We start from the raw sequence: 12,285 nt of genomic DNA, 5'->3' as shown, positions 1-12,285 counted from the left end.
ATTCAGCTGTCTTCATTACTGATAAAAATCACAGATCACAACCTCTTTTGAGGCTTGGTATTAATGAGGTTCTGCATAGGGCTATGTGCTTTCTTTCTAGGATTTCTACAGCAAGACTATTTGCAATAAAATTCAGTATCTTGCTGACATTGTTATATTTGACAGGGAGATATAATTCACAGAAGTGCTAGCCCCAGTACACTTGCTGTGCAGGGACTGCACTCACATTTAGATAGTAGAAGTAATGCTTACAGATCACAGAGTACACAGCATTTTGTTCTTAAATAGTAGAGTGCATGAGTAGATGTTTCCTAAAACATGGGATCACCCCCAAAGTGAATAGGATTGTTCTGCAGAAAAACAGTTCCTGTGAATGTAAGGGAAAGCTCAGCCTTATACAGGGTGGCACCCAGAATCTGCAGCTTGCTCTGTGTGACAGTGCATTCCTGAACTGTGTTTTGCCTGGAAGCCACACTTCAGTCTCCTCTGCCTTCGGCAATTATTACCCTCAGCTGTCCTGTCTGAATTACACCAGTGACTTCAAAGAGTGCTTCATACTCTCTCTTACTCTGCTTGTTTATCCTTTCCCTTGTGCTGTACTGGAAGGCTGGAAAGTGGAACCCCTTGCATGTAAGTTTCTTTAAATTTACTATGCAAAAGTTTTATTCTGCACTGTGTTGGTGTTTCTTATTTGGTTTGGTTTGGGTTTTTTAGGTTTTATTTATTATTATTTTTTGCAGCTTCTGCTTGGTATTTTTATCCATTGTTTGTGTTTGTGTATTTAAATGAAGGCTATCTTCAAGGACCCATTTTACTTTTTGCCTATGTATAGCCTAATACCACTCAAACCCAATTCTATCTTCAGTGTCTGGGTGCTGTTGTGTTACAGCCTGTTTTACACATATATAGCAGCACGATAGTCAGCTGCTCGGTCACCACTGGGAAACATACTTCAGAGTATAAGTCCTCTGCCTCGTAGTTCAAACAGTTGCACAGGAGAAAATTTAGGTTGCACAAGAGCAATGTTAAACACTCTCAGTAAGATGGAGACCAGGCTAAAGATGCATATACAGAACATAACCACAAAGGATTCTTCCTCATCCAGATCTTAACTTCCTCACTTGCAACCATTTTCTTTCCATTTCTGCAGTAAAATAAGCAAAGTTTTCACAACACATTACAGATACCTTACAACAGATCTTCATCCTGAATTATTGTTTTATTGTTTTTTTCTAGCATCTGCCTTTGGAATAGCTCAACTGATAAGGCAAATTGTTATCACTTTATTTGTAACTAATCCTGATCCTTGTTTTCTGTTCCTTATTCCTTATTTTCTGTTATGCTTAGGAGCTTTATAAACCTAGATATGTATTTTCTAGACTTCTGTAAAAATTACTTCGGTAAACAAAGAGAACTAAGTACTGCAAGTTGTGTTGGATTCATACCAGAGTTTAAATGTAAAGATCCTGGTATGTTGCTGCATTTTAAAAATTAAGAGAGTGGATCACATGTTTAATGTAAGTGGCTGCAGGCCTTGGGGCAGGACTCTAGCAGAAGAATTGGCAGTAAATCTGATATATTAAGAGAATTTAAGATGAGGCAGAGTCTTTCAGTCATCTGGTCTGCCCTCATATCAGTCACAGGCACTCAGTACCCTGTGCTGTGCCCATTCTCTTCTATCCCATAAGAGTGTAATAGTGTAATTCTAGGTGTATTTCTGTACCCCCAACAACTTTTCTGTAAAAGTCCCCTATATAAAAGAGACTGAAGTAGTTTGTAACTGAAGCTGTGTAACTACAGAATCAAATTTCTTACATCAGCTGCAGTACAGTTTCATGGGTGTCAGAATTACAGGCTTGCTAGGCAATGACATTAGGATGTATATGGGAATTGTGTTTCTTTTTTCTCTGTTACCAAAAGCAGAATAGTGTCACTCAGGTGCTAGAATATTGCAAGGATGGTAGCACCATTTGAAGCTCCAAAGGCAAATGGCCATTTATGAGACAAGAGGTGGATATCAGAATTGTAATGAGGACTTCCTGGAGTACAGGGGGATTACTGTAAGAAAAAATTACACACAGTGTTCTTTAATTGTTTAGGTTTCTTTGAGGACAAGACCCTCATTGTGTTTTGCCCCTGTTATGTCCGGTCACTATGGAAAAGTAAATAGGAATTGCCTTATGTGGCAACCACCACAGCATGGATAGATTCTGACTGAATTGGGAAGCTTAGCTATACAAAAAGGAGTAGAGTCAGGCATGGCAAGCTGCATCTTTAAAGCTTCATGCAGCTTTGACTTCAGGCCTCTTTCTCTGTTCGTTTTTTGTTTCTTTTTTTTTTTAACTGCATCTGATGCACTCTTACCACTTGTGGAGACTTTGAAGATCAGACTGGGTAAAGCTCTGGGTAACCTTCTCTGACCCTACACTGAGTGGGAGGTTGGGCATAGACATAATGACATCTCCTCTGACCTGTGCTGTCCTACAGACCCACATGCTGGTAGTGTTGTTGTTACCTCTCAGGCAAAAGAATCAAATTAAACAGGACAAGCAGAGCCTTTTCTTTCCAGGATTTTCTTTTCTGACACCCTTGTTTTCTCTCCTTAACCTGCCCGTTGTTGGCTTCCTCATGTTTTTACTTTTTCTGGGTGCACCTGACTGAATGGGGTGAAGCAAAGTCACCTCGGGGAGCGTGAAGGGACCAATGCACAGCCCTCAAATGTAGTGATCTTTACCTGAGGCCTTCAAAGAGGTCTGCAAATAAGGAGTGTGAACTCCTTAACCTAAGGAACAACAGTCACTGAGCAAGTGGGCATAAGCTGTCAGGAAGGAAGCCATCTGGAGATTAGCAGGAAATTCCTAACAGTTAGGGTCAGTCTGTTCTGAAACAGGTTTCCAGTGGCATGATGGTGTAGACAATTGAATTGCCCAAATACATTTGTGGTTCCTGTGTTAAGGACTGGAGAGTGCTATGTTCAGTGTTTCAAGCCCTGTTCTCACCACTTGCCTGAGATCAGAGTGGAGTTACCTGGTGTGATGAGTTATGCATTGGCCAGTCCTATCTGGCTGCTACTGATGAATCCTGTCCCCTGCTGCCAGCCCATAGCACTGTTCCCTGGAGCTGTGTGGTCAGTAGGGAATGATCTGGGACATGAGAAGGAGGAAGATGGGTTGAATATTTTATATTGTCATGTCGAAGAGAAGCATCCCAAAGGAAGCACAGGAAATAATGTTGTAGTAGGAGGGGAGAGGGAAGGGGGCAAGGTTGAACTCTGAAGCTTGAATTCTTGGTTCCTTTAGTTTGTGCACAACTCTTTGCCTTGAGCACTGTGACCTCACTTGGACATGGTGCCTTCAGTGCACCAGTGCAAAGTTAACACCCTGCCTTTGCAGCTGTGCATGGACAGGAATCCGTGTCTGAAGTGAGTCCAGGCAGGCAGAGGCAGAGAAGTGTGCCAGAGCTGAGATTGCCTTCAAAGCTCAAATTAAAAAGTGTTTGAATTTTCAGAATCTGGCTTGAACCAAAAAGTGGGTTTTTTTCCTTATGATCACCTACTGCTTGCTTCTTTCTCAAATTCTACAGGTAGCAAAGGATGACCGAAGTGACATTGAGTCAAGCTCAGATGAGGAAGAAACAGCACCTCGTTCAAGGACCCTGCACAGCACTGTCACCACTAATGGGACCGGTGGTGCCAATGGGACAAATGGGTATCTTACTGGTGGCACTTGCTCAGAAGACCATTAATCCCTGAGTTAAATCATAAGACACGAACAGAATGAACTGTTTGCTACTGGAAGTAAATTATAAGTTGGGAATGTGGTTTCTTCATATATCTCAGCATCAGAAAAAAATAGGAGTATCAAAGCATTCTGATAGCGCACTGCCATATTTCCTGTTTGTGAATGAAGACACACACCCTTCTGTATACGTAGGCATGCTGTATGTGTATGTAACTGACACAATGGGAGCAGTATTTTCACTCGTGCTGTCTTTGAAATATTATTTATTTTGTATTCTTTTGAGGCTTCTAGACAAAAGGGAATATCCATTCTCTAACTTTAGCTCTTGGGATTCTCAGTGGTGGAGACCATCGCGCTCAGATCTCTTCTGTCCATCCTCTGTTGCTTTTGCTCAGTCTGCTATAAGTAATAGTTGTTTAAGTTGTTATTTACAGTAAAATAGAACATAGTTTTATGGATTCTAGATCTGCTTCAGATATTTTTGCTATCTTTGTGTTTTAAAGTACTGGTTTTGAAATTGCCTATCAAATCGCAGTGGCCGTTCCTCCAACATAAAGTTTTAAAACACTGGATTGATATTTTAAATAGTAGATAATGTGGTCAATTAGCAATTTGGGGAAAAAAACTGTGGTAATTGTGGGGTACTATTTTAGCATACTTTAAAATTCATTTTGGTGGTTAATTGCATTAGAAGTAGACTTGATTATTTGTGCAAATATCCAAAAGCATCGATGTCAACAGGTAGGATAAACTAATTTTATTTTTTTTTTCCTTGCAATTTTTTACTTCTACAGATATTATTTAACTTTTTGCAGAGATTCCATGTTGAAAGGTGTTTGTTCAGGTGCACCATTGTGAATCCAGACCTCACTCCTGAAACTGTTCTTGGAAGTTGAGATGGATGAGAGCAGGAGTGTGATGGAAAAAGCAGCAGATGAAAAGTTCATGGCTTCCTTGGACACAGTTCACTTTAGGTATTGTTGTTATAATTATTGCCACTTTCTTGGTAGGGTCCAAGAGAGAGAAGGCAAAATGTCATTCATTACTAGAAGCAGTTTATTTTAAATGCATGAGAACTTGAGCACAATTGAGTTAACATAATTCACAGCAAGCTTTGAACACCCAGCAGTACATAATCACATCTAGAAATAAAATTAAGGGTGTCTGTAAAATAATTTTGCTCTACTTTTTCATCCAAGATTTACAGTCTGTGTCCCAAAGAAGATAAAGTAACACCCAGAATAAACATCTTTTTAAACATTGTGTATACACTTCTTCAGGCCTCTAGAGAAAGTTTGATTTAGGACTCTAAGGATCATACAACTCTTGCAGGACATTTCTTTGTGATTAGTGACAGCAGTGCCAAAAGCAGGCACAGTTCTTGGCTAACAGACTCTATGCAACCTACTGTTCATCAGTATCATGTATGTACACACAGAACCAATGTACTTATAGACCAAAGACTTTTATTTAGACTTAAAAAAAAAAAAGAAAAAAAAAGAAAAAAATTAAAAAGAAAAAAAAAAAAAGGAATGAACAAATGAGGAAAAAAAAGTAACAATGTTTTCTGTACAGGAAGGGATTGGAGTGCTGTGTTCAGCTGGGACTCTAAGCCAGGAAATCTTTTTGATTCCCTCCACCTATGCAAGTAGAAAAATATAGATGCTTTGTGATACCATAAAACATGTTTAAAGGCTCTATTTTATACACACTCCATTGAAGAAAGTTGTGTTGCCACTTCTTTCTTTTTGAAAACGGAAATTTGTCCTATTATACTGGTCACACTTTAAAATTTCTGAAACCTTTATTATCCATAGGGACCCCTCTCTGTTAGCCAAAAATGTGCTAACAGGAAGTCCAGAATGGCATGAACAAAAACAGTGCCTCTAGTTAGTAGACAATAAGTTAAGAAGAATTGTAAATCTTGGAAGAGCTGCCAGTTTTACTGCTCGCAGAGCATCACGTAACCTTGTAATTTAGCAGCTGCATAGTTTCTATGTCCATGAGTGTATCTGAGGGAGCAAAGGAGTCTTATTTAGGTTTCCTTCTCTCTCAAAGGTTTCTCTGCTGATGATTTTTTTTATCTGTCTCCTGCGTCTCTGATTTCATACAGTTATCTGCAAGTCATCAGTGAAAATACACTGATTACAATAGAAAGTATCCCATCCATGGTATTTGAGGTGGCAGTTCTTTACTAATTACTGTCAAGATGATACCAAGGTTTTAAGTAAAAAGCCATCCTTGGAAATATTGAATGAGCATTATGATTTCCAAAATCTGACTTTCTAAAATGGTAATTGAGAATAATAGTTTAAGCACACCTCTTCCGTGGTGTTGATGACTACTTCCACTGGACCATTTCCCTTCTGAAAAGATGGTTACAGAGGTGGCTTCCTGGCAAAATATTTTGTCTTACACACAGACAGGGTGTTGCTCTGAATTATCAGCATATACAACCTAGATAAACCGATAGAACTGTAATGTTGATATCAGGACAGAGAGCAGTTACCAAAAACAATTGTCCCCAAGAGGCAGGAGACCTTCGGTCCTTGTAGCTCCTCCCCAGCTGTGCTCTATCCTGTTGATCCAGATGTACAGTCAAGGCTACAACCCTTGAGATGATTTACCTTCTGGCTACATATACTCCAAGTGTACTGCCAGTGTTAAATACAGCAACTTGAATTGAAATTCCTCCTTTGAGGTTCAGTTTCATCTGTGATGCACTAAAGCATGTACACAGATACCATGGTTGAACTCACTCCCAGTGACTTACTTATCTCCTATAAACTTGGCTTTTTAGAGTCCATTCTTGTCAGCCTAGAATAAAGTTCATATAGACTATTATGTCTGGCAAAAAAGTGAGATGAGAGATTCAAATGAGACATTTGTAGAAATGGGATAAAAGGATAAAAGTAACTTCACTAAACTTTGCTGAACAATTACTAAACTTTCAAGCTACTTTTTTTTTTTAATGGAAATAAAAAATTCATGCAATCTTTTCTATCTTTAGTGGGATGGACCAAGTGTTTTAGTGATCACACATGGCAACATGTTTTGATTCATTGCTTTAACCAGTGGATGTCAAAACTTTGACTTCATCTTCCACTCTGCAGAGAGAATGTCATGCAACCATTTTTCTCTTCATTTGAGTTTGTTTGCTTCTCTGTGGAAGAGCTTGGTAAGGTGTATTTGGAGGCCATCAAGTATTAAGAGAATAATCCCACATATTCCAGAAAATGGATGGAAATTATTCACGTAGCTCATGCTAAATGCGAGATTTTATCAGGTTCTGTATATTCATGCCTTTTGTAGAATTATCATATTAGAAATGAGGGTTTGTACTCTGTAACCTGTCTTCAGCCTCTATGCTCCCTTTTTGTAGTGCAGTACATGACACAGTGGTTGAGATGTTGAAGTAGAAAAATGAGGAAATTATATGTAGAGTTTATTAGTAAATAGTAAAGACTTGTCTCCTCCCCCTTGCCAGCCCAGAGTATAATAAGATTCAGGTCTCCCTTTGTTTACTGTTTCCCATATTGGCATATTTTATACCAAAAGAAAAATATATGATGGGATTTGGTTTGGTTTGGTTTTTTTCATAAAAAACAGACATTGCAGAAAATGGTGGAATATCTGATCAAACAACAAGGGCGGATGTTGGAGTCTTTTGGATATTGAACAATGTTCAGTAGTGCTAGTTCTAAAATACCAAAGTGTCCCATGGTGTTTCCTTGTTGCTATTTTGTAGGTTTTTCTATGTGTTATTTATTTAATAATTCCTGCAGAATTGGAACAGGTGTCACAGCTTCATATGCTCCTGTCTCAACCTGTGGCCATTCTGTGTGATTGCCAATGCCAAATCCTGTTTCTGAGACCCAACTACCTGCACTAAAGCTTTGCTTACAGCGAAGTCGTTCTTGTCTTAAACCTGTACGTGTTCTGAGTGAAAATCACTCCCTGGTTCTGACTGGGACATCGTGGTGGAAGCTGCTACCCTGCAGCAAATGTCAGTGACGATCAACATGGGTTGATGTAGACACCCTGTTTGGTTTATGCAGATCACTCTAGTAGGAAGCCTAATGACTGTTTCATTCATCTTCTTATTACTGAAGCTTTCTGTATTCTCAGAGAAATAATAGGCTGCCATTGTTTTTCTACTGTTGATGCTTTCGTATTTTTTTAATCTCTTTGCTACCGCTCATTTTTGTATGTCTCCTATTGTCTACTTCTTGTTACATTTGTGTGAGAGGAGCTATCAAATACTTTTTACCCTTTCTGTATTGTAGACCTTATTAGGCCTAACTTCAGTGTTCTACAAATTACAGTTGCCTTTAAATCATAATGCAAAACCGGTTTGTATTACTTGTTTTGAATGCTTTTGATTTGGAACAGGGACCTAATGGTAACTTCAGTAAGACAACCTTACTCTTATATTTTTAATTTGTTTTTCTTTTAATTTTAAAAAAGCACTAATGGAAGTTTGGAAAAGTGGCATACATATTTAGCCTTTCAATTGTAAAGATTTCTGATTGTAGTTGCAATGAAAACACAGTGTTTGGGTTTGTCTGTACAGAGTTTTCAGTCTTTGAAATTGTTTCCAATTAAAAACTGGAGGAAATGCTACAAACTGATGCCATTTCAGTCATCACACATGTCAGACAAAAGACCAAAATTATTTTCTTACATGACCTAAAATGATCTGTGCAACAAAACACATTTTCTGGCTTCTGAGCTTCAGCTTCTTGCAGTCTTGGAGTTCAACTTTTCTACATAAGCTCTCACACTGTACTGTGCATGTTGACTGCCTTTTGCAAGTCAGGATGAGAAAGATGACACTGATCCACCTGTGTTTTCATGACAATCCTGTGCTTGAGCAACTCTTTCAGAAATGCAGTTATGTGTAGGAACTCCACTGTCCTCGACACAGTGATGTGCTAGCTGCAAGTCCTTTCATGTATAGCTGTTGTGTATAACTTGGGGAGTTATTTTGTGTTTTACTTGGTTGGTTTGGGTTTTTTTAATATGGAAAATAAATATTCATCATAAAATCTCTGGAACCAATCAATATTGTAGGCTATTTTGATTTGGAGACACTTTCATAATAAACATAAGAATTAGGAATGTAGTGTCAGTTTTCTTTTCTATGAATTGCAGACCATTTCTTCCTTTTTTTTTTTAGCTCAAGGACTGTTATCCACACTGCAGACTCCAGAATTTTTAGAGAAGATTCAAGTAAGAATTTTGTAGTGCGTTTAATATTTCATTTAAATTCCTGTATATTGAAGAGACTTGATTATGTGGAAATCTGTCCAGTTATATGTTTAATGTCTTTTGCTTTCTATTCCACATATATCTTTCAAATTACATAGTACAAGGGAGAGCCACTGTGTACAGAAAATGGCTCAGGATAATGTGAGAAAGAGCAATATGGTTTTGATAAACTTCCTTTTAAGTCTGTAAAGGTCCCTCTGTACAAGAAACACAGTAGTTGCTATAAGAACCTTGAAATTCAGAGGTTGAATGTGATTCTTCCTTAATTAAAATTGCATTAGCTCTCTCCTACATTAACCTAACTAGCAACTTTCTGTCCTCTTTCTGGTTTTGTTTCAAAGATAACTTCCTATTTTAATTCCCAGCAAAAGTAATTTAATTACTGTTGCTCTCCTAAGGTATTTTTGAAAAAAGCTGCTTCCTACCAGAAAAGCTTGCTATTTTACAGTTATATTTGTGTAGTCTCTCATCTACTTTTAATTTAAACTTAATTCAGCCAAAGCATTTAGATAGTACGTTTTTATATGCTGTTTCTCACCAGTCTCCATGTAGCTGTTATTTTATGGGACAACATAATCTGTATCCCAGGTACAGAAGAGAATATGGATGTTAGTATTCTGGATTGCTTAAAAGGCAGGTCCAGCATTTGGTCCTTCCTGCTGAGGAACTGATGACCTGAGTTGTGGTCATCTGAACCAAGTGGATGTAAAAAGCAGCTGAGTCTGCAGCCCAGTCTAGAAGCAGCTTCCTCTTCACATGAAGTTTTTAAATGGCTGTTGCCCTCTCATAGCAGTCTCCTACTAAGTGAATCCATTTTTTTCTAAGAAATTGATCTTGTCAAATAAAGAGCATGTGAACCACTGGGATTGCTCATAGTTAAGCTGTGACAGTCTGTGCTACTCTTGCAACTAGTCCAAGCATCCAGCACAAACTCAGCTGTTCCACATGTAAGAGTTCCTTCTCTGTAAATACGACAACTACTCTAAAATGCTAACTATATAGTTTGAAATAGAAAAAAAATGGATTGCCAACAGTGACATCAGCTGCCATCTGGATAGGATTAATGATTGGATGCAAGCTTTTAATGCTTGTTCTGAACCATTTAATTTGGTTGAGGAAGCAGAAGCAGTTGAGGAAAGCAAACTGGCTTTCTCATGTACATTACATGGACACTGACTGTAAATTTGGTATTTTGATTCATTGTGATTCCATTAGCAGAGCATCTGTAAAGGTGGTGCCTGTTGTAATAGTCACAAGGAGAATTAGGGATAACCTTAGAGAAGACTGAAGCCTAAAAGGACAATGGCTGCAGAGTTGCAGTTGGCAGTGCTGAAGATTGTATGCGGTTTTCCCTCTCTTCATTAGAAACATTATTTTATCAGATGGCTTATCTGCCTTTGCACAAAGTATAGGAAAATAGAGGCCAGTAAATTGTGCTGAGACTGACAACTAATGTTAAAAGAATGGGATTAGCCATTTGCTGCATCTCCTTTCCACTAAAGGGGCTGTGTCAGACACAGAGCTAGACAAGGAAGTTTCCCTCTTGTTAGCTTCATTTGGAAAGTTATGTTAGTTATTTGCCTGTTTTTATTTTTAACCTGTGAGGTAAGCACTCACATTGTAAACTGGAAAAGACCCTTACAGTCATTACACTGTGAAACTGTGACACTTGTGCTTTTAGACAGCTTGTATACCACCCAGAAGGTCAGCTCTGTATCACTCCTGCCTACTCCTTGCTTAGCCACAAAGTTTAGTGTGCAGGTCTGCTCTTAAACAGGTCCAAAGGAGGGCAACCAAGCTGGTGAAGGGACTCGAACACAGATCCTATGAGGAGAGGCTGAGGGAGCTGGGGCTGTTCAGCCTGAAGAAGAGGAGGCTCAGGGGAGACCTCATTGCTCTCTACAACTACCTGAAAGGAGGATGGAGCCAGGCGGGGGTTGGTCTCTTTTCCCAGGCAACTCTCAGTAAGACAAGAGGGCATGGTCTTAAATTGTGGCAGGGGAAGTTCAGATTGGATATTAGAAAGAATTTTTTCACAGAAAGGGTGATCAGATATTGGAACGGGCTGCCTGGGGAGGTGGTGGACTCGTCGTCCCTGGAGACATTTAAAAAGCGACTCGATATGGCACTCAGTGCCATGGTCTAGTGACTGTGGCAGTAGTTGTTCAAGGGTTGGACTCGATGATCTCTGAGGTCCCTTCCAACCCAGCCTATTCTATGATTCTATGATTCTATGATTCTAAATGCTCTTTATAATTGCCATCAGTGTAAAGGAAATATAGCATGCTTCTAAATCAGAATAATGATGTATAGTTGCTGTTCATTCAACAGACTGCTTTGCCAAGCCAGTTACTCCAGTTGAATGTGTGGTGCAGAAGATAGGGGACAGTGAGGAACTGAGCCCATAATCCCACAGCCAGTGGAAAAAAAATCCATTATGGCAAATCAGTCAGAGCATGTTCCCATGTGCAATTATCCATCAGTCACAAAATAGATGAGTCAATAGTAATTAGCATTGTTCAACATGCTGTGACTGACAAGGAAGGAAATCAAATTAACACTAATTGTATCTGCTTTCCATTCATCCTTTCAGTGCATAGCCACTTTAAAATATATATGTAAGGCCATGTAAAAAAAATCACTGTGCACTTGCATGGATTAAATGCTATTCTTAGCATAGTCTGTTGGTCTCCCTAACAACTTTTGAACCCATTGCTGTTAGCTCACATTTGAAAAGGAGCCTGTGTTTCAGCTATCACTGTTCTAACAAGGTACTACAAATTGGCAGCCAGGTAAAGCAGACAATCACAAAGCAATGTTCTGCACTGGAGGAAGGGAAAGCAGAGTGTAACCCTTGTCCTGTGGCTTTAGCATCAACCACGCAGAGGCCAAACCGGCCTCTGCTCAAACTCCTCAAGTTGGGTGTGGTGCTGGCTCTCAACCACTGGGAGACTGTAAAGAACAACTGGGATGTTGCAGTGAAGGAAATAGCACTGTTTAAGGACCAAATCACAAAACTGTAGGAAATCAGGCTTAGTTACATCTGCTTCTGCTGGACTGACTTGTTTATAAGCCCAACATTCTAAGGGTTTTTTTGCGTATAATTGTTAGCAGGGTTAGGGTTAATAAGGACAGAAAGAATGGAGTCCCACTGTCTGGCAGAGCCATTCCCCCCAGCCTTTCAGGCATACAATCCTATTCAGTAAAGCCTGATGTAATTGGATTGCAACTATTTCTTTCAAAAAGGTAAGATTATTACCATAATTATTTAGTA

The 12,285-nt window shown here is 39.1% G+C and overlaps 1 protein-coding gene across 2 annotated transcripts in view; it reads left to right on the top strand.

Moving 5' to 3' along the window:
• Positions 1–4,203, top strand: part of CERS6 (ceramide synthase 6) — a 108,496-nt gene extending 104,293 nt beyond the window's left edge. Inside the window, exons 11-12 of one of the 2 annotated variants that reach the window (XM_071747448.1) lie at positions 607–630; positions 3,583–4,203. In XM_071747448.1, the coding sequence (XP_071603549.1) occupies positions 607–630; positions 3,583–3,744 (186 nt within the window). In that variant the 3' untranslated portion in view covers positions 3,745–4,203. The remainder of the gene's footprint in view (positions 1–606; positions 631–3,582) is intronic. The other variant, XM_071747447.1, reaches the window with a different exon arrangement.
• The last annotated feature ends 8,082 nt before the right edge of the window (positions 4,204–12,285 follow it).

Source organism: Heliangelus exortis, chromosome 6 (assembly GCF_036169615.1).
Source record: "Heliangelus exortis chromosome 6, bHelExo1.hap1, whole genome shotgun sequence".
In the NCBI taxonomy this organism is placed as follows: domain Eukaryota; kingdom Metazoa; phylum Chordata; class Aves; order Apodiformes; family Trochilidae; genus Heliangelus; species Heliangelus exortis.
This window is presented reverse-complemented; position numbering and strand designations above follow the sequence as displayed.